Source organism: Coregonus clupeaformis, chromosome 5 (assembly GCF_020615455.1).
Source record: "Coregonus clupeaformis isolate EN_2021a chromosome 5, ASM2061545v1, whole genome shotgun sequence".
Classification (NCBI taxonomy): domain Eukaryota; kingdom Metazoa; phylum Chordata; class Actinopteri; order Salmoniformes; family Salmonidae; genus Coregonus; species Coregonus clupeaformis.
The window spans coordinates 31,498,504-31,520,955 of NC_059196.1; the positions used below are offsets into that span (position 1 = coordinate 31,498,504).

At 46.3% G+C, this 22,452-nt stretch overlaps 1 protein-coding gene across 1 annotated transcript in view; it reads left to right on the forward strand.

Moving 5' to 3' along the window:
* Positions 1-22,452, forward strand: part of LOC121577462 (hydrocephalus-inducing protein homolog) — a 117,432-nt gene that overhangs the window by 80,120 nt on the left and 14,860 nt on the right. Inside the window, 49 exon segments of the mRNA XM_045213948.1 lie at positions 175-327; positions 523-693; positions 780-953; positions 1,144-1,343; positions 1,416-1,535; positions 1,673-1,856; positions 1,962-2,136; positions 2,249-2,432; positions 3,016-3,465; positions 3,582-3,791; positions 4,480-4,676; positions 4,753-4,935; positions 7,386-7,505; positions 7,594-7,753; positions 7,986-8,158; positions 8,327-8,525; positions 8,643-8,742; positions 8,900-8,999; positions 9,109-9,277; positions 9,403-9,644; positions 9,764-9,872; positions 10,025-10,229; positions 10,356-10,591; positions 10,693-10,844; positions 10,972-11,167; positions 11,267-11,375; positions 11,491-11,724; positions 11,831-12,192; positions 12,405-12,565; positions 12,673-12,767; positions 12,890-13,103; positions 13,224-13,445; positions 13,523-13,649; positions 13,818-13,983; positions 14,152-14,299; positions 14,451-14,655; positions 14,844-15,017; positions 15,019-15,066; positions 15,165-15,334; positions 15,577-15,775; positions 15,887-16,045; positions 16,259-16,539; positions 18,912-19,131; positions 19,279-19,491; positions 19,722-19,885; positions 20,011-20,161; positions 20,358-20,588; positions 20,713-20,937; positions 21,194-21,590. Coding sequence (XP_045069883.1) covers positions 175-327; positions 523-693; positions 780-953; positions 1,144-1,343; positions 1,416-1,535; positions 1,673-1,856; positions 1,962-2,136; positions 2,249-2,432; positions 3,016-3,465; positions 3,582-3,791; positions 4,480-4,676; positions 4,753-4,935; positions 7,386-7,505; positions 7,594-7,753; positions 7,986-8,158; positions 8,327-8,525; positions 8,643-8,742; positions 8,900-8,999; positions 9,109-9,277; positions 9,403-9,644; positions 9,764-9,872; positions 10,025-10,229; positions 10,356-10,591; positions 10,693-10,844; positions 10,972-11,167; positions 11,267-11,375; positions 11,491-11,724; positions 11,831-12,192; positions 12,405-12,565; positions 12,673-12,767; positions 12,890-13,103; positions 13,224-13,445; positions 13,523-13,649; positions 13,818-13,983; positions 14,152-14,299; positions 14,451-14,655; positions 14,844-15,017; positions 15,019-15,066; positions 15,165-15,334; positions 15,577-15,775; positions 15,887-16,045; positions 16,259-16,539; positions 18,912-19,131; positions 19,279-19,491; positions 19,722-19,885; positions 20,011-20,161; positions 20,358-20,588; positions 20,713-20,937; positions 21,194-21,590 — 9,237 coding nt within the window.

Genomic DNA, 22,452 nt, shown 5'->3' on the forward strand with positions numbered 1-22,452 from the left:
ATTAATATTTACTGATGGCTTACTTATTTAGAAGTCATGTATAATCCATAGGGGTGAGCTCTGGGACTTACTGTGTAAAGGGCCTAGTTTGATCTGCAGTGGAAGCTTTGATTTGATCTGGGATCATCTGTAGTGGAAGTTCTCACTGGCTCAGAGCTTTGTCTGGTTCCCCAGAGTCCAAGGCTGGCTCCCCTAAAGATGAGGAGGCATCTGAGGCAGGGGATAAGGGAGAGCAGGAGGAGGAGATAGCCACCCCACCCCTTCCAGAACGACTCGTGGAGGAGGAGAAAGAGGCAGCTCCCTCCAAGGATGGGACGCCATGTGGAGGTACTGAACAAGACCAAATATATAACATTAACATCACAACACTCAGAACAGTACAGATTACCTTGAAGAAACAGACAAAATAGCTGAACATCACTCACGCTGCTCACAGTACACAACTTTGCCACAGGATACCACGGACACTATAATAGTAATAGAGAGCAAAGACAGCAGGTATCATGTTGCATTCTGTCATAGACCTGATCAAAGACACCGTGGAAAGCAGGACTGCCAGTGTGGGGGACCTGGAGGTCAACCCAGTGTCCAGAGCTATTGCACGCCACATGGGCATTGACCTGTCACCTGAGGGCCAGGCTGCACGAAACCGCCGGGGCATCGCAATCATTGTGCATGGGGCTCCCCTCTCAGGTAAAGAGTGGCACATCCACCAAAGTAATTCAACACTTTCAACACTCATTTTTTTCTTTCAACCATTTGCATGTATCTCTGTGCAGGTAAAACAGGCACAGCAGTGACTCTGGCCAAATACTATGGAGCAGCGTGTCTGAGCATTGATGCTGTGGTGCTGGAGGCACTGTCCTCAGGGATGACCTCTGCTGGCCTGCGGGCCCGAGAGCTGTGTGCCAAGGCTGCTATGGAGCATGCTCAGAAGAGGGTGGAGGAGGCCGGTGAGTCTCAGCTTAATGGATAGGTATTTTTGGTGTGTCTCACCCGCTCAGCCAATGATAACTGTATCAAACAAATTATAATTTATGGCATTAAAGCCTAACAGTAAACTATCTGTGGATGAACTAGGCTATATGCTGTGTTTGTAGTTGTCTAACTGTAGGTGTGATGTGTGTGTGTGTGTGTGTACAGCCCAGGCAGTGGTGGAGATGATGGGGCCTGCTGGTCAAGGTGTTGGTACTCTGAGTGTGGAGGCTGTAGCCAAACACACAGCTGAGGGCAGTCAAGTCATTGACCCCAAGGCTCCAGCCTCCTCCATCTCTACACGTAACAAGAACAGTGTTGTGGGAGGGAAGAGGATCGACGGATCACAGCCCACCGCCCCCTCAATGGTACCCACAGACCATCACAATAGCTAGGATACAGTTTGTAATGCCTCTTATTAGTGCTTGCTTTCTGTGCAGGGTTGTGGTCCTATCCACCGGCAGCTGAGCATCAGTGGGAGCCAGGTGGGAGAGCTGGGCCTGATGAGCTGCCTGCTACCAGACCAACTGCTGGTGGACATCCTCTCAGAGAGACTACAGGTGTCATACAGTACTGAGATACACAGAGCCTATATGGGCCTCCCAGTCCTTGGTCTGGGATGGACCCTCAATGAATCTCCTGTGTGATACTCGAGAGTGTTGATGATGAATGGGATGTATGTGTTGTCCCCTGGCAGCTAAGTGACTGTCACCGGGGTGTTGTGATGGACGGGCTGGAGACGCTGTACTGCCTCTCCCCCAGCAGCACCCTACAGATCATCCTCAAGGCCTTCAACAACAGATCCTTCATCTACATGGTCAACCTCTCCAACAACTACTATGCCTTCAAGGCCAATGAGAGGGCACAGAGAGAGGCAGAGGGTGAGGACAAGCTAGGCCAAAGGAGCTGGGAGCTGTGCTAAACTAAACAATAGTTTGAGGTAATTACTACGGTGACTGGTAATAATACTCCTCCTTCCTTCACAGAGGTCTTACAGAGGGAGCAGGCTGAGAAGGAAAAGCTGCGCTTGCAAGAAATGGATGAGGAGGAGTATGATGCCCTGCCAGAGGAGGAGAAAGAGCGCATCGACCTCAGACACCTTGTGGCACTGAGAGAACGAAAACGCAGGGATTGGATGAAAAATGCTTACGCACATATTAAGTATAGCAATGTTAAACAATGTGTACAGAATGTGTCTTACTTAGAGAGTATGGTTTAAATAGACTGGGATGTGAATAATTTATGTTAATGTAAATGTATGTACATGTTATAGGGAACAAGAGCGGGCAGAAAGGGAACAGGAGGAGAGGAGACAACAAGAGGAGCTAGAGAGAGTGAGAGAGGAAGAGGAGATGAAAAAGAAAAAAAAGAAAGGCAAGAAGAAGCCTGCCAAGGAGGACTCATCAGGGAAGAAGAGTCAGCTTGGAGGAAAACAGATCAGTCAACTGTGTCACACGGTATTGTAGAAGCATTGGAACTGTAAATCTGTATATTCTCACATTTATTATGTGAATATTGGCTATAGTTGAAGCGTAATCTGTATTATCTGTGACTGTATATTATAATTGTTATTTAATGTGGAAATGTGGAGACTTTTCTCTGTTGTTAATGTTTGGTTGTTGTTATGTTTTTGTCTTTATCTTTGAGTTGGGGGGGGGGACACAAGAAAATAGTATTTCTGTAATTGTTGATTGTCCTATTTGGAACAAATAAAAAAAATTGTAAAAAAACAACAACTGCATCACACGGTGCACATTGCAGTGCATAGGAGAAGTGGTAGCATAATAAATGACATATCTTAATGTTTTCCTCCTATATTTCCACTTTACACTGACATGTGAAGCATAAAAATTAAAAAAAAGCATAAAAACGCACAGCCATTACGTGACAAACAACTTTTGGATATAAACTAGTTCCTCTCCTCCTTTTACGATTGTACATCATATCATTTATAGCTGACACCCAGAGGAATAAAACATATTTAATAGCTGTTTAACTGGCCTATAATTGAAACTCCTCTACTCCTTCTGTTCCCTGTAGTCTAGTGAGGGTGACCGACTGCTGTTGTCTTGGTTCAAGCTCTACGAGCAGAGCCAGCCCCAGCTTCTCCACATTCTACAGTTCTGGGACCGAGCCCAGGGTCAACTCCTCCAGCCCCTGTTCTCTGAAGACAACATCCAGGAGCCAGAGGAAGTAGTCCCTGAGAGACAGGCCCCCTCCGGCAAGAAGACCAAGAAAGAGCGGGAGAAGGAGAAGGTGGAGAAGGAGAAGGAGCGCTTGGAGAAGGAGAAGTTGAAGGCAGGTGCCACAGACATGAGGCTGGTGTCTCCAGCCCCTAGCCAGGCCCTTCTAGCAGTGGAGGGGAATGAGGGAGGGGACAGGGAGGCTGCACCAGAGACTGTGCCCCACATCCTCCTTTCTGTTACTGGGAGGGGCTATCTTAGCGGAATAGAGATCCTGAAGAGCAACAAACTGCCGCCTCTTGAAGAGGTAGATACTTATTTCCTTATTTATTGCAGTAATATTGTCCCTTCATTTTATATTTTCTCCTTATGACGAACTTTGATAAAAAGCTTTAAATGATGTCGACTTACTCTGTACCTCAGGTGTTGGATGGTTTAGGGCTGGGACCCAAGGGCCCTCCTATCCCCCCCTCCACTATCTTCTCTGTCATCCCCTACCCTAAGAAGAGGCCTGTGCCCAGTGCACAGCAGATCACTAGTTGCTTCACCTTCATGGTGCCCTCAGTCCCAGAGGATCCAGCAGGGGAGAAGAAAGCTGCAGACATGGAGGCTGAAGCTGAAGGCTCAGTCAAGGTATAATTGGTCCTCCATGGAAAATAGCATAACCTGACACATCAAACCACTATTGCCACCATATTCACTCGTTTATTTTTAACTTCTTGCTCACTCTGAAAAACACCGTAGATGATAACGTAATAACACTATGTCTAGACCAGGGATGGGCAACTGGCGGCCCAACTCAGTCGGGGTCTCTACTTACTGTTGAGAGTTAGAATAGAATACACAAGGTGCAATTTTGAAATTTGGTTGTGCATCAGTAGTTTTTTTCTTATGTCACTTACTGACAGTCACTCAATTTGCACATGTCAGCTAACAATGTTTAGATTTGTAAGTTAGTCTAGCGGCCAGCTATCTAAACTTATTCATGGTTGAATTACCGCCTAGGGGGCCCCCATTGATTTTGTTAGTCACTCTCACTCAAATAACATATTAAAAACTGCAAGCATTTCTCTCAACCCTATGGCAAATGTGTAGAATTGCAGGAAATGTGTTATAAAATTGCAAAATCTTCTCTACGCCCCCTGGGAAAAATGTGTAGAATTGCAGGAAATTTAACTCTAAAACCACTAAAATGTTTTGCTCACAAAATTGCTTGTGTGGGTATGGATGTGGGTACACAGACCTACGAGCCACTGCGGCCTCTTGGTTTAATTAATGAAGCTATTAATCATAGCCAGGTCTAACTGAATGGGTCTTACAGGAAGAAGTGGTGACCCCTACAAAAGGACGGGGGAAGAAGGCAGACACAGGCAGAGAGAGTCAGAAAGACAAGAGACGCACCCCAGCCAAAAAGGGGGCCAGGTCCAATGACTCTCGCTCCCCTCCTCTCAACGCTGTGACTCCCTTATCTGACACTGAGCAGTGCCAACAGGAGTCCCAACAGGAGCGCAACCAGCGGTGAGATAATCTATACACTACATAAGAATACACACTAATGTGCATAAATGTGACTTAAATGTGTTGTTATCTATAGGCTCACAACATTCCGCTGGAATGTCCCACCCAATGGAGAGGTGAGCCTGAAGATCTGGTTCCACTCTCAATTGCCTGGCAAGTTTGACCAAACACTGAACTTTGAGTTGTTGGGTACAAAGAGACGGTACCAAATGTACTGTAGAGGCATCTGTGCATATCCGTCCATCAGCAAAGACGTAAAGTGAGTATTGTTATTTGTTTCTAAAATACATTTGTGTTTTTCAGTCCTTGTGAAATAGAACCAATTTATATACTTCAAGATGCACTATGCAGAAGTCGCCCCGCCATTTCCTGGTTGCTAAAATTCAAATAGTTAGCCTAATTTCAGTTTATGTGACAAAACAAGCAAGTATAATGTAGAGAATCATTGTACCATCTAAACCGCTGTGAAATATATTTTCCATATCCTAAAATATTTGTATTTTCAGCTGTTTGAAACTGGTGTACAAAACCAAAAGTAAAAGACTAAAAGACAAAACTTAAGAATTGGGAAGCATAGAAATAGCACACATAGAACAGATCTACCACTTCTTATACTTGCTTTCAATGAGAATGACAGATCTATAACACACATGTCTATGTGAATTTGGTCAGGTCACCCAAAAAGTTACATATTGCAGCTTTTAAAGGTCCAATGCAGATGTCTTTATCTCAATAAATCATTTCTGTGTAACAAGTACCTTACTGTGATTGTTTTCAATTAAAATGGTCAAAAAGAAACACAAATAGCTTAGCAAAGAGCAATTTCTCAAACAAGAATTTTGCTAGGACTGTCTGGGAGTGGTCTGAGTGGGGATGATTCCATATGTGTTATTTCATAGCTTTGATGTCTTCACTATTATTCTACAATGTAGAAAATAGTAAAAAATTAAATAAAGAAAAACCCTTGAATGAGTAGGTGTTCTAAAACTTTTGACCGGTAGTGTATATAAAAAATTTATAAATGAAATATCACATTTACATAAGTATTCAGACCCTTTACTCAGTACTTTGTTGAAGCACCTTTGGCAGAGACTACAGCCTCGAGTCTTCTTGGGTATGACGCTACAAGCTTGGCACACCTGTATTTGGGGAGTTTCTCCCATTCTTCTCTGCAGATCCTCTCAAGCTCAGTCAGGTTGGATGGGGAGTGTCGCTGCACAGCTATTTTCAGGTCTCTCCAGAGATGTTAGATCGGGTTCAAGTCTGGGCTCTGGCTGGGCCACTCAAGGACATTCAGAGACTTGTCCCAAAGCCACTCCTGCGTTGTCTTGGCTGTGTGCTTAGGGTCGTTGTCCTGTTGGAAGGTGAATCTTCGCCCCAGTCTGAGGTCCTGAGCGCTCTGGAGCAGGTTTTCATCAAGGAAATTTCTATACTTTGCTCCGTTCATCTTTCCCTCGATCCTGACTAGTCTCCCAGTCCCTGCCGCTGAAAAACATTCCCACAGCATGATGCTGCCACCACCATGCTTCACCATAGGGATAGTGCCAGGTTTCCTCCAAACGTGACGCTTGGCATTCAGGCCAAAGAGTTCAAGCTTGGTTTCATCAGATCAGAGAATCGTGGTTCTCATGGTCTGAGTCCTTTAGGTGCCTTTTGGCAAACTCCAAGCGGACTGTCATGTGGCTTTTACTGAGGAGTGGCTTCTGTCTGGCCACTCTACCATAAAGGCCTGATTGGTGGAGTGCTGCAGAGATGGTTGTCCTTCTGGAAGGTTCTCCCATCTCCACAGAGGAACTCTGGAGCTCTGGCAGAGTGACCATCGGGTTCTTGGTCACCTCCCTGACCAAGGCCCTTCTCCCCTGATTGCTTAGTTTGGCCGGGCGGCCAGCTTTTGGAAGAGTCTTAGTGGTTCCAAACTTCTTCCATTTATGAATGATGGAGGCCACTGTGTTCTTGGGGACCTTCAAAGCTGCAGACATTTTTTGGTACCCTTTCCCAGATCTATGCCTCGACACAATCCTGTCTCGGAGCTCTACTGACAATTATTTCGACCTCATGGCTTGGCTTTTTCTCTGACATGCACTGTCAACTGTGGGAACTTATATAGACAGGTGTGTGCCTTTCCAAATCATGTCCAATCAATTGAAATTACCACAGGTGGAGTCCAATCAAGTTGTAGAGTCTCATAGCAAAGGGTCTGAATACTTATGTAAATAAGGTATTTCTGTTTTTGTTTTCATATAACTTAGCAAATATTTAAAAACCTGTTTTTGCTTTGTCATTATAGGATATTGTGTGTAGATTGATGAGGATTTTTTTTTTTGTTCATCCATTTTAGAATAAGGCTGTAACGTAGCAAAATGTGGGAAAAGTCAAGGGGTCTGAATACTTTTCGAACGCACTGTATATATTTCCACACTATGAGGTTGGAATAATACTGTGAAATTGTGAAAATTAGGATAATTCCCTTTTAGTGTAAGAGCTGCTTGAAAAGACAGCCTGAAATTTCAGCATGTTTCAGTGGGATGGAGTTTTGGACTGCCTGGTGACATCACCAGGCGGTAAATTAGTTAATAGACCAATAAGAAAGAGAGTTCTGCACTGGGCCTTTAACTGAATTTTGTCAGAGCTGTTCTAAGTTTTATTATAGGTTTATATGTTTTATTATCACTGTAAATGATGTGTTGTGTGTCGTTTGGTCTCTCCCAGGATGGTGTTTGCCCACAGTAAGAGGGTCCTTCAGTCTGATGAGGTGCTGCAGAAGACCTACATCATTCGCTCTGGCCTCTATGAGTTTGGCCCGCTGCTCTGTGGGAAGACCAGAGATAGGTAAGGGGATTACCTTCCACTACCCTACTTTATTCACTGTAACTTCATAGAGGACGCATGTGTGATGCATGCCTGTGTGTTACCATAGGTATAAAGAGAGGAAGTATCCAGAGAACATCGAAAGGCTGGTGATACACAACAACTCCCCACTGGATGCTGAGATTCACTTCTGCTTCCAGCATGACACCAAGGCTACCACCTACCTACTGGACCCTCCCAACATGACCCTCAAACCCAACGAGAGACAAGTAGCCAATCAGAACTACTCATAACATAGTAGAATGTAGTCTGAGCTGTCAGAGTTGTGATACAAACATACCAAGAATGTGTCATTGTCACTAATATTATCAATGAACAGTTTCACATCCATTTATTTTTTATTTTATCAGTATACAACTGTAATAACCACATTTTGTACCGGTTATGAAACTTTGTGTGATAATCACAGTGTACCACTTATCCACGGTTGTGCCCTGGCAGGAGCTGACCGTGTGGGCGTACCCTACGAGCCCGGGGCAGATAGAGGACAGTGTGGTGTGCTGTATCAAAAAGAACCCAGAGCCAACCATCTTCCGCTTCTCCTGTCGTGGGGTCCGGCCCGAGCTCGAGATTGAACGCAAGCAGCTGCATTTTGATAAGATTCTACTGCACAGGTCAGGGAATTAATGAATGCTGTAGTCCACATTGCACAGAGCTACTGTAGTGCTTTTTAACATGTGTCAGTTTCAAAGTACAGGATTTTGTTTTCGTCATGGTAGTTTTATGTTGATTTTCCTTTCGCCACTATACTCCATTCTCCCTGTGCTGGTTGTGAACCTCAGGAAGGACACAAGGAATCTGTGCCTGCGTAACAACACGCTGCTGCCTGCAGCCTGGAGGCTGAGTGGGCTGGAGGTGCTGGGCGATGAGTTCAGTGTGTCTCAGGACCAGGGCATCATCCTGCCACACTCTGAGTTCTGCTTGCAGATGCATTTCAGAGCCATGAAGCCCATCAACCTGAAGAGAGCCATTCGCCTCGAGGTACAGTACTGGATGATGATTGATTTGATGTTTAGTATCATCGACTGTTGCATTATTCCTGTTTATCTCATATTGTTGTTGTGTGACTTTCTGTCTGTGTGTTGCTGTGTGTGTTAGGTGTCCGATGTGGAGAACATCCTGGGTATTGTCCATACAGAGAACATACAGATCCTTGCTGAGGCCTACGACGTGGCTCTGGACATCACCTTCCCTAAAGGTCTTTACAGGAGTTCTCACAGACAGATACACTTGTCTCTTTCACACATGCATAATTTTACCAGCTCCCTTTGATTTGGATGAATTCCTTTTCATGTTTTTGAAAGGGAAATGAATGGTGTTTCCCTTGATCTACAGTATGTGTATTTGTATTTTAGGGGCTGACGGTGGTCTAGACTTTGGAACCATCAAAGTATCTGAGGAGGTCAAGCTTTCTGTGAACATGAAAAACAAGGGCAAAAATGAGATAGCTTTCAAGTGAGTATCAATCAACATACACTATCCTAAAGCTAACTATTAATCATATAATTTTTTACCAAATTAAGCACATTATCCCCCACCCCTCCCTCTGCCTCCACTTTCCCAGGTTCATCCTGGAGGCCACAGATCCAGCCATGCCAGACCTGAACCAGATCTTCACCATAACCCCCCAGAAGGGCTCCCTCAACCCCAACAAACAGCCCACATGCGTCCAGTTTGTGTTCCGCCACAACAAGGAGGTGTCCATCCGAGAGCAGCCAATTCTGCGCTGTCAAGTTAGTAGACTCAACCATAAAACTTGTGCTTGTAACATTTTACAACAATGTGAAGAGTTTCAGTAGTATGCTGCTTCAGTTTCAGTATCCACTGGTGCGTTAAAGATGTCTGCTTTTTCTCACAGGTGACTGAGCCAAATATTGCAGAGGGTGGAGAGACCATTGTCATCATTCCCATCAAAGTATCAATCCAGTCCCTCTTCTCGAAATACAACATCATGCCCTCCAGTGACATTAACTTTGGGCCACTAGTATACGGCTGCCGCAAGACACAAACCTTCACCATAGAGAACAAGGGAGACTTTGAGATCCGCTTCAACATCAGCAGGATGTGTAAAGACCTGCCACAGCCTGCCCAGAGGAGAGGGTATGATCACCACTATGAACTCTGACCTCACTGTATCTCAACTCCTAATACTTCCTGTATTTTAGCTCTTTCTCTGTATAACCCAAAGTCATGGAATGCCACTTTATGTCTCACTGCAGCATTGTGGGGAAGAGAACATCACGTGAGAACCACTCTGCTAAACCCCTCACTGGAAACAAAGTGCGGCGAGCTGAATCCATCCAGAAGGACATGGGCATGTCCACTCTGGTGAGAGTCCCTCCTAGTATTACAACATACCTAAAAATTAGGGACTAACTTCAGCAGATTTAAATGACCTTAATGAACAGAAACATTTGAATATGTATCCCTAATACACCACTGCCCCATCCCCATGCCTCCCTCCCTTCCCCTGTGTGCAGGCCCGTTTCACCATGGGCGTGTTCTCACTGGTGCCTGGTTTTGGTATCCTGGCGCCGGGCGCTCACCAGGTGGTCACGGTAGACTGTGTGGCAGAGCAGGCAGGACGCTGGCAGGAGTGCCTGGCCCTGGACATCACTGACCGAGACCCCTCAGACAATCCAGGTGGTATCCCCTACCGGCTTGTGGCCGAAGTCTGCATGTCAGGTGTGTATATGAGTTAGCAATGGTTGAGAAGGAAATGTGAAATAACGTTACCCCTGGCCGTGAGCGCTTATGTTGAAATTGGGACTCACTTTCCAAATTCCTGCTAATTCTAATTGTTTTCTACAGGGATTGCATACAAAGACATTGCCTCTATTTTTGAGGAGCACCGTATCTGCAAGACCAGCACCATGCTGTACTGTGAGCAGTTCCGTGATTCCATGGGCATCTATATTCAGGACGAGAACAAATTTGTTTTCAATAATGTTCTGGTGGGTCGTCCAGCCAAAGCTCGCTTCCGCCTCACCAACAACGGCAAGGTGCCCTGCGAGCTGAGCCTTGCAGTCAAACCTGTCCTTACTAAGGTATGGGTGGTTTTCTGATGAACATGTTTATGAAACAGAGATTGAGTGTGTTTGTAGGCTGTATGGCAGCAGTGCGAGCAGTGGCTGTTTGTCTGTTTCAGATGTCAATGCATAGCACGGAGGTGTTTGAGCTGATGCCTGGCAGGCTGTCTATACCCAGTCACTCTCATGCCTTTGCCATCATCACCTTCACCCCTCAGACCATGCAGACTTACCATGCTGTGTTTGAGGCCACCCTGGAGGGAGCTACCAGGTACATACCTCAGTTTGCGTGTATGTGTGTGCATACGTGTGTGTGTGTGTGTGTGTGTGTGTGTGTGTGCATACGTGTGTGTGTGGGTAAACATTTCTCTCATCATTCACTCTCCTGTATTTCCTAGTCTGCAACCCATGGCCAAGTCGAAGGTGTTGGTGTTTGATTTAATGGGTGATGGCAATCTGCCCAGTGTGACTGTTCTGAGACCAGTCCTGAGGACCAGCCGTGGACACCCTCTGCTGCAGTTCAAACGGCTGCTGGTGGGCCGGGCCCAGACCCTGCCCCTGGTGCTGAAGAATGATGCCAATGTACCTGCTTATGTGAGAACAGCCTCTGTTTATATGACGTTTTAATTGAAATAGTTGTGATTAAATGGAACAGTGCTGTTTATACATTGGCATTATTTGACTGCTTTGCAGATTCACATTGATCTTCTGGATAAGATGGGGGTGTTCACCTTGAGAGCTGCTCCCAACACCAACTGCAGCAACATCTCCTCATCACACATAGAGGCCGAGGCCAGGACAGGTTGGTACGGTATACAACTGGTCCATGAGAAAACCAGCAGAGACACTGTATAGAGACACTGTATAGATTGTTTCAACTCTAAAGTTCTTCCTATCCATCCTTCCTCTCCCCTCAGAGAGACAGATGGCGCACACAGCCTCCTTGGTGCTGTTAGGCGGCCAGCAGGCAGAGTTTGAGGCGGAGTTTAGTCCCGTGGTGGCTCAGAGCTTCGAGGCCAACATGCGCCTCCTAGTGGTGGACAACCAGTATGAGGAGACAGTGGTGCGGCTGCTGGGGGAGGGCTACCATGACGTCGTCTCCCTGGACAACATCAACAGCAATGCTCAGCAAAAGGAGTGCTCACCAGATGGTAAGGCCTCAAAGCTTTTTAGAATGATACTGCAAAGGTATACATGTTTTCCACTACTTCAGGACCTTAGTTTAATATGTGTCCCTCCCTTGTATTTTGTCTCCAGGTAAGGGGGACCTGCTGTTCTTTGGAGACTGTCACGTGTCCAGGCCCTACCAGGAGACCTTCACCATGACCAACTTGAGCAGCAGTAACGTGCTGAGGTTTGAGTGGCCGGCCGACGGCCCCCAGGTCTGCTTCTCCCCCCAGGTGGGCCACCTCCATGCAGGCTGTGCCAAGGAGGTGACCGTGACCTTCTGCTCAGAGCAGCCTCTGGTGCTGACCGCCCAGCCTATGAAGTGTAAGCTGTGCAGGGTGGTGTTCCAGCAGCCTGTGGACCAGGTGCCAGACTGGGATGACCGCCTCAGGACCGTCAAGTGGGTCGACTCTGGAAAACAAGTGGGGAGTCAACAGCCTTCAAAGAAGAAGGTGAAGTCACACACAGATCTGTGACTGACCGCCCAGTCATAAAGCAGCTAGGATAAAGCAGAATCTTTCATGATTTTTTAAATTTATTTATAAAATGGAAACACATTTAATTTATGCAGAAGCTTTACTTGCACTGTATTCATGTGTATAATGACCCATGAAGGAAAGAGAGGCAATTCAATTTAAATTGAGTGTGTCCTGTCTGTCCCCAGGTGATTGAGACAGACCCAGAGCCAGTCCACAGTGTAGTAGAGAAGTCATTCAGGGAGACGGAGCTGCGCATCAGTGCTGTGTGTGATTATGCCAAGTTCACCTGCAACGCAGAGACCATCCGCTTCAAGGACACACTGCTCTATCAGACCAGAGTGTTCCCGTAAGTTACTGTCTGTTTGGGTTTCTGTGCCTATCATATGGAAATCTGAAACAAAAAATGATGTAGTTTTAGTTCCTCTAATCTTCCTCATGTCCCATGGTGTGCAGACTCCAGATGGTAAACAAAGGCAGTGTGAAGCTGGAGTACTCATGGCAGGTCCTGATGGACAAATATGGAAAAGGTGTCCACTTTGATCATCGAGGTAACTTTCAGACACTGCCTTCTGGTTTTGAGGGAAAATGTAAAAATATGCTATCAATATACTGTATGTACTGTATATCAGCAGACCTTATAACTCACATGATCTGTGCTCTATATGTCCAGACGTTAGCCCTCGCTCCTGTCAGAGCAGTAGATTAGGGGTCAGACCTGCCAGCTCTTTAGAGAGCGTGTCATGCCTGATGCTGGGTGACCCAGACCTGCCACCCTTCTCCGTGGAGCCCAGTGTGGGCATCATCAGCCCTGGAGCCACCCAGACCTTCAGGATCAAGTTCTCCCCCTTGGAGGTAGCAGAGTGTGAGGCCAGGCTGGTCTGCAGGTCAGGATCACGAACACAGACACACACTTACAAATCAAGGCAGAGTTAATTTTTGATGTGTCTGTGCTTTCACACTTCCATCATCTCAAATACTTTATTTATGTGTCTGTTTTATGACAGCATCCCCAACCTGAAAGACGAGCAGAGCCCCACCATGGTGGTGTGTGGTCGCAGTTTACTGCCCTACTGCCACTTCCACCTGGAGGACTCAGACTACATCAGTGGAAACAGACGTAACCCAGAACTACGTGGTCCTCATGGGGCACTGCCCAGGGGCCCCCTGGACCCCAACACCAGGGTCATAGAGTTCAGATCTGTGGGCATTGGCTCCTCCATCCCTAGGTGGGTTGATCACTCATACCATAAACATGTTCACTACTTTTGAATGGTATATTTCATTGTATCTTTCCCCTGTACAGGCAGTTCAGCATTGTAAACCCCACCAACAAGCTTTACTCCTTTATCTGGAGATGTGAAGATGCAGGTGCCTCCCCTTTCCAATGTCTCACACCCAATAACTCCATTCAGCCTGGGAAGAAAGTAGAGGTATGGCTTATGTATATTGTGCTTCACTTTGAGGTGCTTGAACACTGATAAAATGTCAGCTACTCTTACTGCTTTTAGTGCTGCTCCAGCGAACCCTGTTCTCTGCTGTTTTACTATTTTGCTGTGAGAAAATGTCAGCTGTAAAATCTCTAATTCTTCCCGCTGCAGGTATCCTTTGAGTTCCAGGCCCAGGAGCCAGATACAGTGGAGTCATTCTGGACCTTCCTGATCCCAGATCAGAACCTGTCTGTGCCCTTCCTGCTGGTTGGAACAGCTAGTGAGCCTGTTGTCTACATGGACCATGCCCATCTTAGCCTGGGAAACCTGCTAGTGGGTAAGTGCAATACAGCAACTAAGGTAGAAAATACCCACTGCACTCAAATCATTATCATATGAGATCATTCTTAATAACATTATCCTAAACACAACATCAGTGTCTTATATATATATAACCTGTGAACATTTGTTGTGACAACATGTCTCTCTGTGAATGTCTCTGTAGGACGCAAGGCTCACCAAACAGTGTATCTGCTGAATGGAGAGAATCAGCCCTTTCAGTTCTTCATTGAGGAAACGTCCCGTTACTCAGAGGCCTTCCTAGACAGCCTGCAGCTGGAGCCCATGGAGGGGGTGGTGCCACCTAAAGACAGGTGTGTACCTCAACTTCATCGGTGATACACCTGAATCTAATTTAATAGAATGGTGTATCAGCCTAAGAGGGATTGTCTGTTGTTACAGTTAATGTATTGTCAGAGTGATACCCTTGACACAAAACATCCTCTCTCTCCTGGTGTCCTGCAGGTTCCCTGTGGTTGTGTCTTTCACCCCGACACAAGATGGAGTGGTGACCTTTAACCTGCTGGTCCAGGTGAAGGGGAAGGTCCAGCCCCTCAATATGAACGTCAAGGCAGAGGGCTACAGCATGAATGCCTGTGTGCAGTGTGAGAGCACAGAGGGAGGCGTCACCGAGCTGTCTCCAGGCAACTCTCAGGTGGACTTCAAACAGGTGAGAAATGTTGGCTTCAAAGCTTAAGACAGACAGAAAGGCTCATTATACACTGAACTCCACTTAAGCCTTTGATGTGTGAAATACAAAGATCATGCAAATTCATAGGTAATTTTTCTCCCCTTTGCCCTATTTGAAGTTTTAGAATGACATTTTTTTTCTTCCTTTTGCTTTTTGTCCTTGTTCAGGTGGAGCTCAGTGATACGACATTGTGTTCCTTCTTAGTGTCCAACCTGGGGAAGTTCAATCTGGATGTTCAGTATGAGTTATGGGGCCCGGCGGAGATGCAGCGCCACCTAAAGGTGGAGACAGACAAGGGGAGTGTGGAGGTGGGCAGACAGAGCCGCTGTACTGTCACGTTCTTCCCCCCTGCAGAAGTGTGTGCTCAAAGACGTGGGCCTCAACATCAAGGTGAGCATCTCATCTTAGCATAATTGCTCTCCCTTTTCCTCATGTCTACTGTGTGTATGATTCCATTCTATGAATGATTCCATCTCTCTCCTCTTCAGATTAAGAATGGGCCTGTGTTCAGCTGCTCCATCCTGGGTTCAGCAGTTGCCCCTGGCCTGGATTTCTCCTTCTTGAAACACAACTTTGGAATGAGCTTTATCTACTGTGCGGGGATGGTGCCAGCCACACATACACTGATCATAAGCAACAAGGGAAAGAGAGGGATCAGGTAACAGCTGACAGGTTGCCTGGCACTTTGTCTGTGTTTGAGCGACAACTTCAAAACCTAAACAAAACAGCATATATCCATTGTCAGGCTCGCTGTCAGACCATTTAATTTCCTCTCAAACTACCAAATGAAATGTAATGAAAAAGACAGAGGGCCTCACTGCACTGGCAGGCAATGGCAGACTTTATATATCAGTGTTTCTCAATGAGGGAGCTGCCATAGCAGGTTATTGTCCTCTCCAGTCTAGATTGTCAGTTCTCCAACAACCCATTCCTGGAGGTGGGCTTCCAGCCAGAGGTGCTGCCCCCTGGTGGGTCCATGGAGGTGCCCATCACCTTCTACCCACGGGAGGCCATGCGCTACCATGAGAGAGTGGTCTTCGAGATCAATGACTGTGCCAAGCAGGTGGTCGAGATCCTAGGTCAAGGCATTGAGATGAAGGTGAGATGTGGCTTGTGTGTGTAACAATGTGCGTGTGGGGAGCTTGTGTGTGTGTGTGTTCATGCTTGTGTGTCTTTATGCATACCTCCCCTGTGAACCTCCTCCTAACAGGTTGACTTTGAGGACCCCAGACACAAGGTGGTGAATCTGGGGACTCTGCAGATTGGTCAGAAGATCAGGAGGGTGATTCCCCTGGTGAACAATAGCCACTCCTCTCTAACCTTCTCCCTGCTACTCAGCTCTACTGTACACACTCTGCTGGACTCCAGGGTACGCCTCACAACCACCTCCACACCACTGACACTATTCCCTCTCACTGACACACAAGTAGTGCAGTTGCTAGATGAACAGATGTTTTGCTCAGAATATAAAGAGAACATAGTTGAGCCAGAAATAGTGTTCCCTTTCATGGGGTTGTCATTCTAGATGAGTTCTACCTGTGTGAGTGGGTGTGATGAGACATGTTCCTCTCCTGTACCGTAGGTGCTGTCAGTGAACCCGCCAGGTGAGGTGACCCTGAAGCCGTTTGGGGGCCGCTGTCTGGTTGAGGTGCTGTTCTCTCCCAGGCAGCGCATGGCTCCCTTCACGTCAGAGCTGCAGTTTGAGTGTCTGGGCACGGTCCGCCCCCTGCTGGTACTGAAGGGCTGCTGTCTGGGAGTGGAGGTCAAGTTGGACCAGGACTACCTGCCCTTTGGAGCTGTTGCTCAGCGCTGCAAGGTCACAAGACGCATCATCATGCAGAACACTGGAGACATCGGAGCCAGGTAGGTGCTGAGTCATTAGTGCTTTTTAAGGTCTATTCGGTTTCGGTTCGATTCTTAAAAAACAATCACGGTTTTGTTTTTTAGTTTTGCACTATGCATTATGTGGGTTGAATGCTGTAACAACACAGGATAAAAAAAATTGTCCCATGATGGTAGTGACTGCCCATTACTGTTTATCACTTATTAACCATCATTTATTCACCTTACTTTAATAAAATATTTCAGTTGTTGTGTATATTACATTTGTTTCATTTGATGACTTTATTATTTAATTCCAAGTCATCTCATCTGTAGAGCTGCTGCCTATGCTGTCTGACAAAATCACTATTTTAGCAGTTCTTCTTAAGTAAATAAGGCATACTTACACTGAGTGTACAAAATATTAAGAACACCTGCTCTTTCCATGACATAGACTGACCAGGTGAATCCAGGTGAAAGCTATGATCCCTTATTGATGTCACTTGTTAAATCCACTTCAATCAGTGTAAATGAAGGGGAGGAGACAGGTTAAAGAAGGATTTTTAAGCCTTGAGACAATTGAGACATGGATTGCGTATGTGTGCCATTCAGAGGGTGAATGGGCAAGACAAAATATTTAAGTGTGTTTGAATGGGGTATGGTAGTAGGTGCCAGGCACACCAGTTTGAGTCAAGAACTGCAATGCTGCTGGTAGAGATACACTATATATAGAAAAGTATGTGGACACCCCTTCAAATTAGTGGATTTGGCTATTTCAGCCACACCCGTTGCTGACAGGTATAGAAAATCGAGCACACAGCCATGCAGTAGACAAACATTGGCAGTAGAATGGCCTTACCGAAGAGCTCAGTGACTTTCAACGTGGCACCGTCATAGGATGCCACCTTTCCAACAAGTCAGTTCGTCAAATTTCTGCCCTGCTAGAGCTGCCCCGGTCAACTGTAAGTGCTGTTATTGTGAATTGGAAACATCTAGGAGCAACAACAGCACAACCGCGAAGTGGTAGGCCACACAAGCACACAGAACAGGACCGCCAAGTGCTGAAGCTTGTAGCGTGTAAAAATCGTCTGTCCTCGGTTGCAACACTCACTACCGAGTTCCAAACTGCCTTTGGAAACAACGTCAGCACAATAACTGTTCTTCGGGAGCTTCATGAAATGGGTTTTCATGGCCGAGCAGCCGCACACAAGCCTAAGATCACCATGCGCAATACCAAGCGTCGACTGGAATGGTATAAAGCTCGCTGCCATTGGACTCTGGAGCAGTGGAAACGCATTCTCTGGAGTGATGAATCACACTTCAACATCTGGCAGTCCGATGGAGGAATCTGGGTTTGGCGGATGCCAGGAGAACGCTACCTGCCCCAATGCATAATGCCAACTGTAAAGTTTGGTGGAAGAGGAATAATGGTCTGGGGCTGTTTTTCATGGTTCGGGCTAGGCCCCTTAGTTCCAGTGAAGGGAAATCTTAACACTACAGCATACAATGACATTCTAAACGATTCTGTGCTTCCATCTTTGTGGCAACAGTTTGGGGAAGGCCCTAATGCTCTTGTGGCTGAATGGAAGCAAGTCCCAGCAGCAATGTTCCAACATCTAGTGGAAAGCCAGAAGAGTGGAGGCTGTTATAGCAGCAAAGGGGGGACCAACTCCATATTAAGGCCCATGATGCTGGAATGAGATGTTCAACGAGAAGGTGTCCACATACTTTTGGTCATGTAGTGTACCTTGCGAAGTAACTGCTAACTAATAATAATATGCCATTTAGCAGATGCTTTTATCCAAAGCGACTTACAGTCATGCGTGCACACATTTCTTTGTGTATGGGTGGTCCCGGGGATCGAACCCACTACCTTGGCGTTACAAGCGCTGTGCTCTACCAGCTGAGCTACAGAGGACCCTCTATCCCTCTCGATCGCATGTTCTTCTCTCTTCTCTTCATCTCCGGGCCCACACAGACCGGACAAGTAGGCACGTAATGGATTATGTAGTTAATTACCACATTTTCTGCACTATGTAGAATATTAGCATGTTTGAAACTACAACCCCATACTACATCGCACAGTTTGGGCTTGATCTGATTTCTCTAGAGAAACTGCGCATTGAGCTCACAAACCCCACGAAAGAAATGGAATTCAAATCATTGAAACGATGTCAGTCAATTAGTTGTTTAAAAACTGAAAAATAACCAATTACATTTTCGTTAATCTGACACACATACCAGTTCTCATGATAAAGTTGAATACTTTGCTAGATACTGTATGCTCTCCTATTATTGATGGTCATAAAATTGTAAAGTATGCTATGCTACTGCTACATACTAATACTGTAGGTATTAATAGCCATTATCTAGCATCCGTTGTATTGATGTATGCATCCTTGTGACTGTGTCAGGTTCCAGTGGGAAATAAAGAGGTTTGGCAGAGACTTCTCCATCACCCCTGTAGAGGGCTACATCTGCCCCGGCCAGGAGGTGCCGTTTGAGGTGACCTTTTCCCCTGTGGAGCTGAGCCAGGAGCTGAGATATGATGACCTGCCCTGCTCTATAGAAGGAGCCAAGCCCATCAAACTCACGCTGGCAGGCTCCTGTATCATACCCCCGGTCGCCAAAGAGGTAAGGCTTAGCTGCTTGGAAATCTCTTTAATACAACGCATGTGCACAATATAGACCCAAAATCTGCATAAAAAATGAGACGTGCGTTTATTAATGATTGTTCCCTATCTCTTGTTCCCCTTTCTCTACCCCTCTCATTCTTCACAGGTGTTGCATTTTGTGTGTCAGGTGCGCTGTCAGCACATTCAGTCACTGACCCTGTCCAACCGCACCAACCAGCGCTGGACTCTGAAACCTTTGATCGAGGGGGAGCACTGGAGTGGCCCTCCCTTCTTCATCATCGAGCCCTACCAGCAGAACAAGGCCTATGAGATCACATACAAACCCATGGTCACGACCGCCGATGGCAAGAAGCACCTGGTGAGACACTTTCACTGCAGCGCTTTCTTGGCTCAGACTGAGCATGTTTGTAGTGTGAAGAGCCTTGAATATGATGACAAATTCTTATTGTTGCCGACAATTAACATATTTTGGTTTTTGTCAAATAATATGTTTATACGATAGAGTATATTATAGCATTATGTACTATAGATGCATGCTGTGATTTGTCTTTGTTGCTTGACCCTACTATCCTCCTCTCCCTCTTCCAGGGCTCTGTGTCCTTCTCCTTTCCAGATGGGACAGGCATGCTTTACACTCTGCATGGCACTGCTGAGGCCCCCAAGGCTGTGGCCACCATCACCCACGAGATGCCCTCCAAGACCCAGTACACTGAGATGGTGCCTGTCCACAACTGGCTCTCCAAACCTCAGAGGTACCACACTACTACTTTAGCAGGATGTCTATCAGCTGCTTACTGATTCTACCTCTGTCACACTACACTCCTAATACGTTGCCACAACTTTGTTAGCTGCCAGTGTTAAGCTGTTCTGTATGCAGGTTCCGTGCTGTAGTGGAGATCATCAAGCCAGAGAGGCCAGACAGCACTGTGTCCCTGAAGGGTCTGGACTATCTGGATGTACCAGCTCTGGCCAAGAGGGACTACAAGGTCTCCTTCTTCACCTACAAGGAGGGCCAGTACAACGCCAAGGTGAGTGGAGATTTACATTATAAATGCAAACAGGAGAATACTATCTATCTTCAGGTACGTTTAGATTGCAATACCCAGATCATTACTCCACCCTACTACCTACGCATAGATGAAGAATGCCAAAGGCAGCTGTTTTCCAAGTTGACTTTGTATTCAACCATATGTGTCATGTCCTCCTCTCCTCCCTGCCCTCCAGGTGACATTCCGTAATGAGTCTACAGGGGAATACCTGTTCTACTACCTGAACTTCAAGGCCACAGCGCCGGGTGTCATCAGCACCATAGAAATGGTGACTCCGGTGCGCCAGACAGCCTCTGCCTCTGTCAGGGTGGAGAACCCCCTCCCCATTAGCCTGTACTTCAGCGCTGAGTGCCACAGCCCAGACGTCAGTGTGCCTCCACAGCTCTCTACGCCTGCACTCTCCAAGGTGGGTCTACATGCACCGGACTTCATCTATTATGTTGACTATGATTGCTTTTCCTTGGCATATACACTGTATCAAACCAATGCATGATTGTTCCATTTTTTTATATTTTTTATTTCAATCGCAGGCCACTCTTTCATTCGAGTACCAGCCCCTGCGTGCGGGCGAGTCCACCGCTCGTCTCATTCTTCATAATGGAGAGTTGGGCTACTTCCACTATGAGCTGTTGCTGAAAGCCCTGCCAACGTCACCTGAGAAACCGCTCTACTTCCGTGCTCCGCTGGGCAGCGGACACTCCGTCTCTGCCAAGTTTACCAACTACTCCCGCGTCAAGGCAGAGTATGCCTGCAAGGTACTGGATCCACCTGCAATCATTTACCCACACAGCCAGGCACACAGCTCATGCTTGATGACCACTGTTACCTGGAAACCTGTTGTCTTACTGCCTTTCTCTACAAATTGTACTTTTTATAGAATATCTTGTAGACATTGGACAATACAAGCTATAGCATTTCCATTATAGATTTTATACATTATCTCGGGGAATGCATGATCATAAAATTCTGATGATATGATATGAGGTGTGAGTTCCTCTGTGTCTCTCTCAGACAGACAGTCCTGAATTCATTGTGGAGAAGAACATCAACGCTGAAGCTGGCTACCAGGCGGGCACCGACATCAGCCTGGAGGTCTACTTTGAGCCTTGTCAGTTGGGGGAGATCTGTGGCATGCTCACCCTCTCCTCAGTGTTTGGTGGAGAATACACGTTCCCTCTCTTTGGGTGCTGCACTCCTCCCAAAGCCCAGGGCCCCTTCACCATATGCGCCGGATCCAGCGTGTCCATCCCTTTTAAGAATGTGTTTGTTCAGACCACAGCCTTCTCCTTCCAGGTGGACAGCCCAGCCTTCACTGTGAAGGGTGTGGAGACCATCCGGCCCAAGAAGACCCGTAACATTCTGGTGATGTTCGAGGGGCCACCCCCTGGCTCCCGAGGGCCCTGCAGTGGTAAGCTGACCATCTCCAGCCCGCGCTCTGAGGGCCACGGCCAGAACATCTCCTGGGTCTTCTACCTGAAGGGCTACTGCCCTAAGCTGGCCCAGAGGGACAAGACCTCCTAAAGGAGGGTAAACCTCATCTATACAGGATCAACAGTCCAATGCCCATTGTGGTTGATACTACAATATGTTTACTCCACACTGATATAGTTTTAAGCAAATGTCAAGCTAATAAATGTCATATAGATGGGCGTTTTTCTTCTTTTGCACTTTAATTTGAACTTTTAGCACGGAATTGAATTTGTTGAATGTGTTTTAAATCAGTAGGCTACAGTAATCACATTTAGTTATTAGTTATTGATTTTACAAATAATAATTTGTGGCATTGTCCTATTTATAAAGCCTTAGGAGATCTATACATTATGAGACTAAATAATACATATATTTATAGCAGAAATGGTCTATCTTATCAGCTGTTGTTGGGTGTCTCTTCTCGTTCCCTCTTCATGTTCCTCTCAGAGCCACTAGGGAGAGCACTTACTCCTCCAAATAGCAATCATTAGGCGTCAGCACCAGAGTCCTCCTACGTTTCTTTGTGGGAACAGGATGGGTGTTCAGGATGCGTGAAATATAAAAAGAGTTTTAATTTGCATAAACAGCAGTTGAATAGGTGTGTCAGAGAGAGAGAGAGAGAGAGAGAGAGAGAGAGAGAGAGAGAGTGAGTGTGTGTGTGTGCAAGCAGGATGAGTGCCTGTGTTTTGGGACAGATAGCTATTGCAATTTTCCCTCATTCTCTCACAATCAATGAGTTGTTAAATTCGTTCATATTTAAATATTGTGCAGGGGTTTGAAGTCTCCTGGCAGAGCTTTTA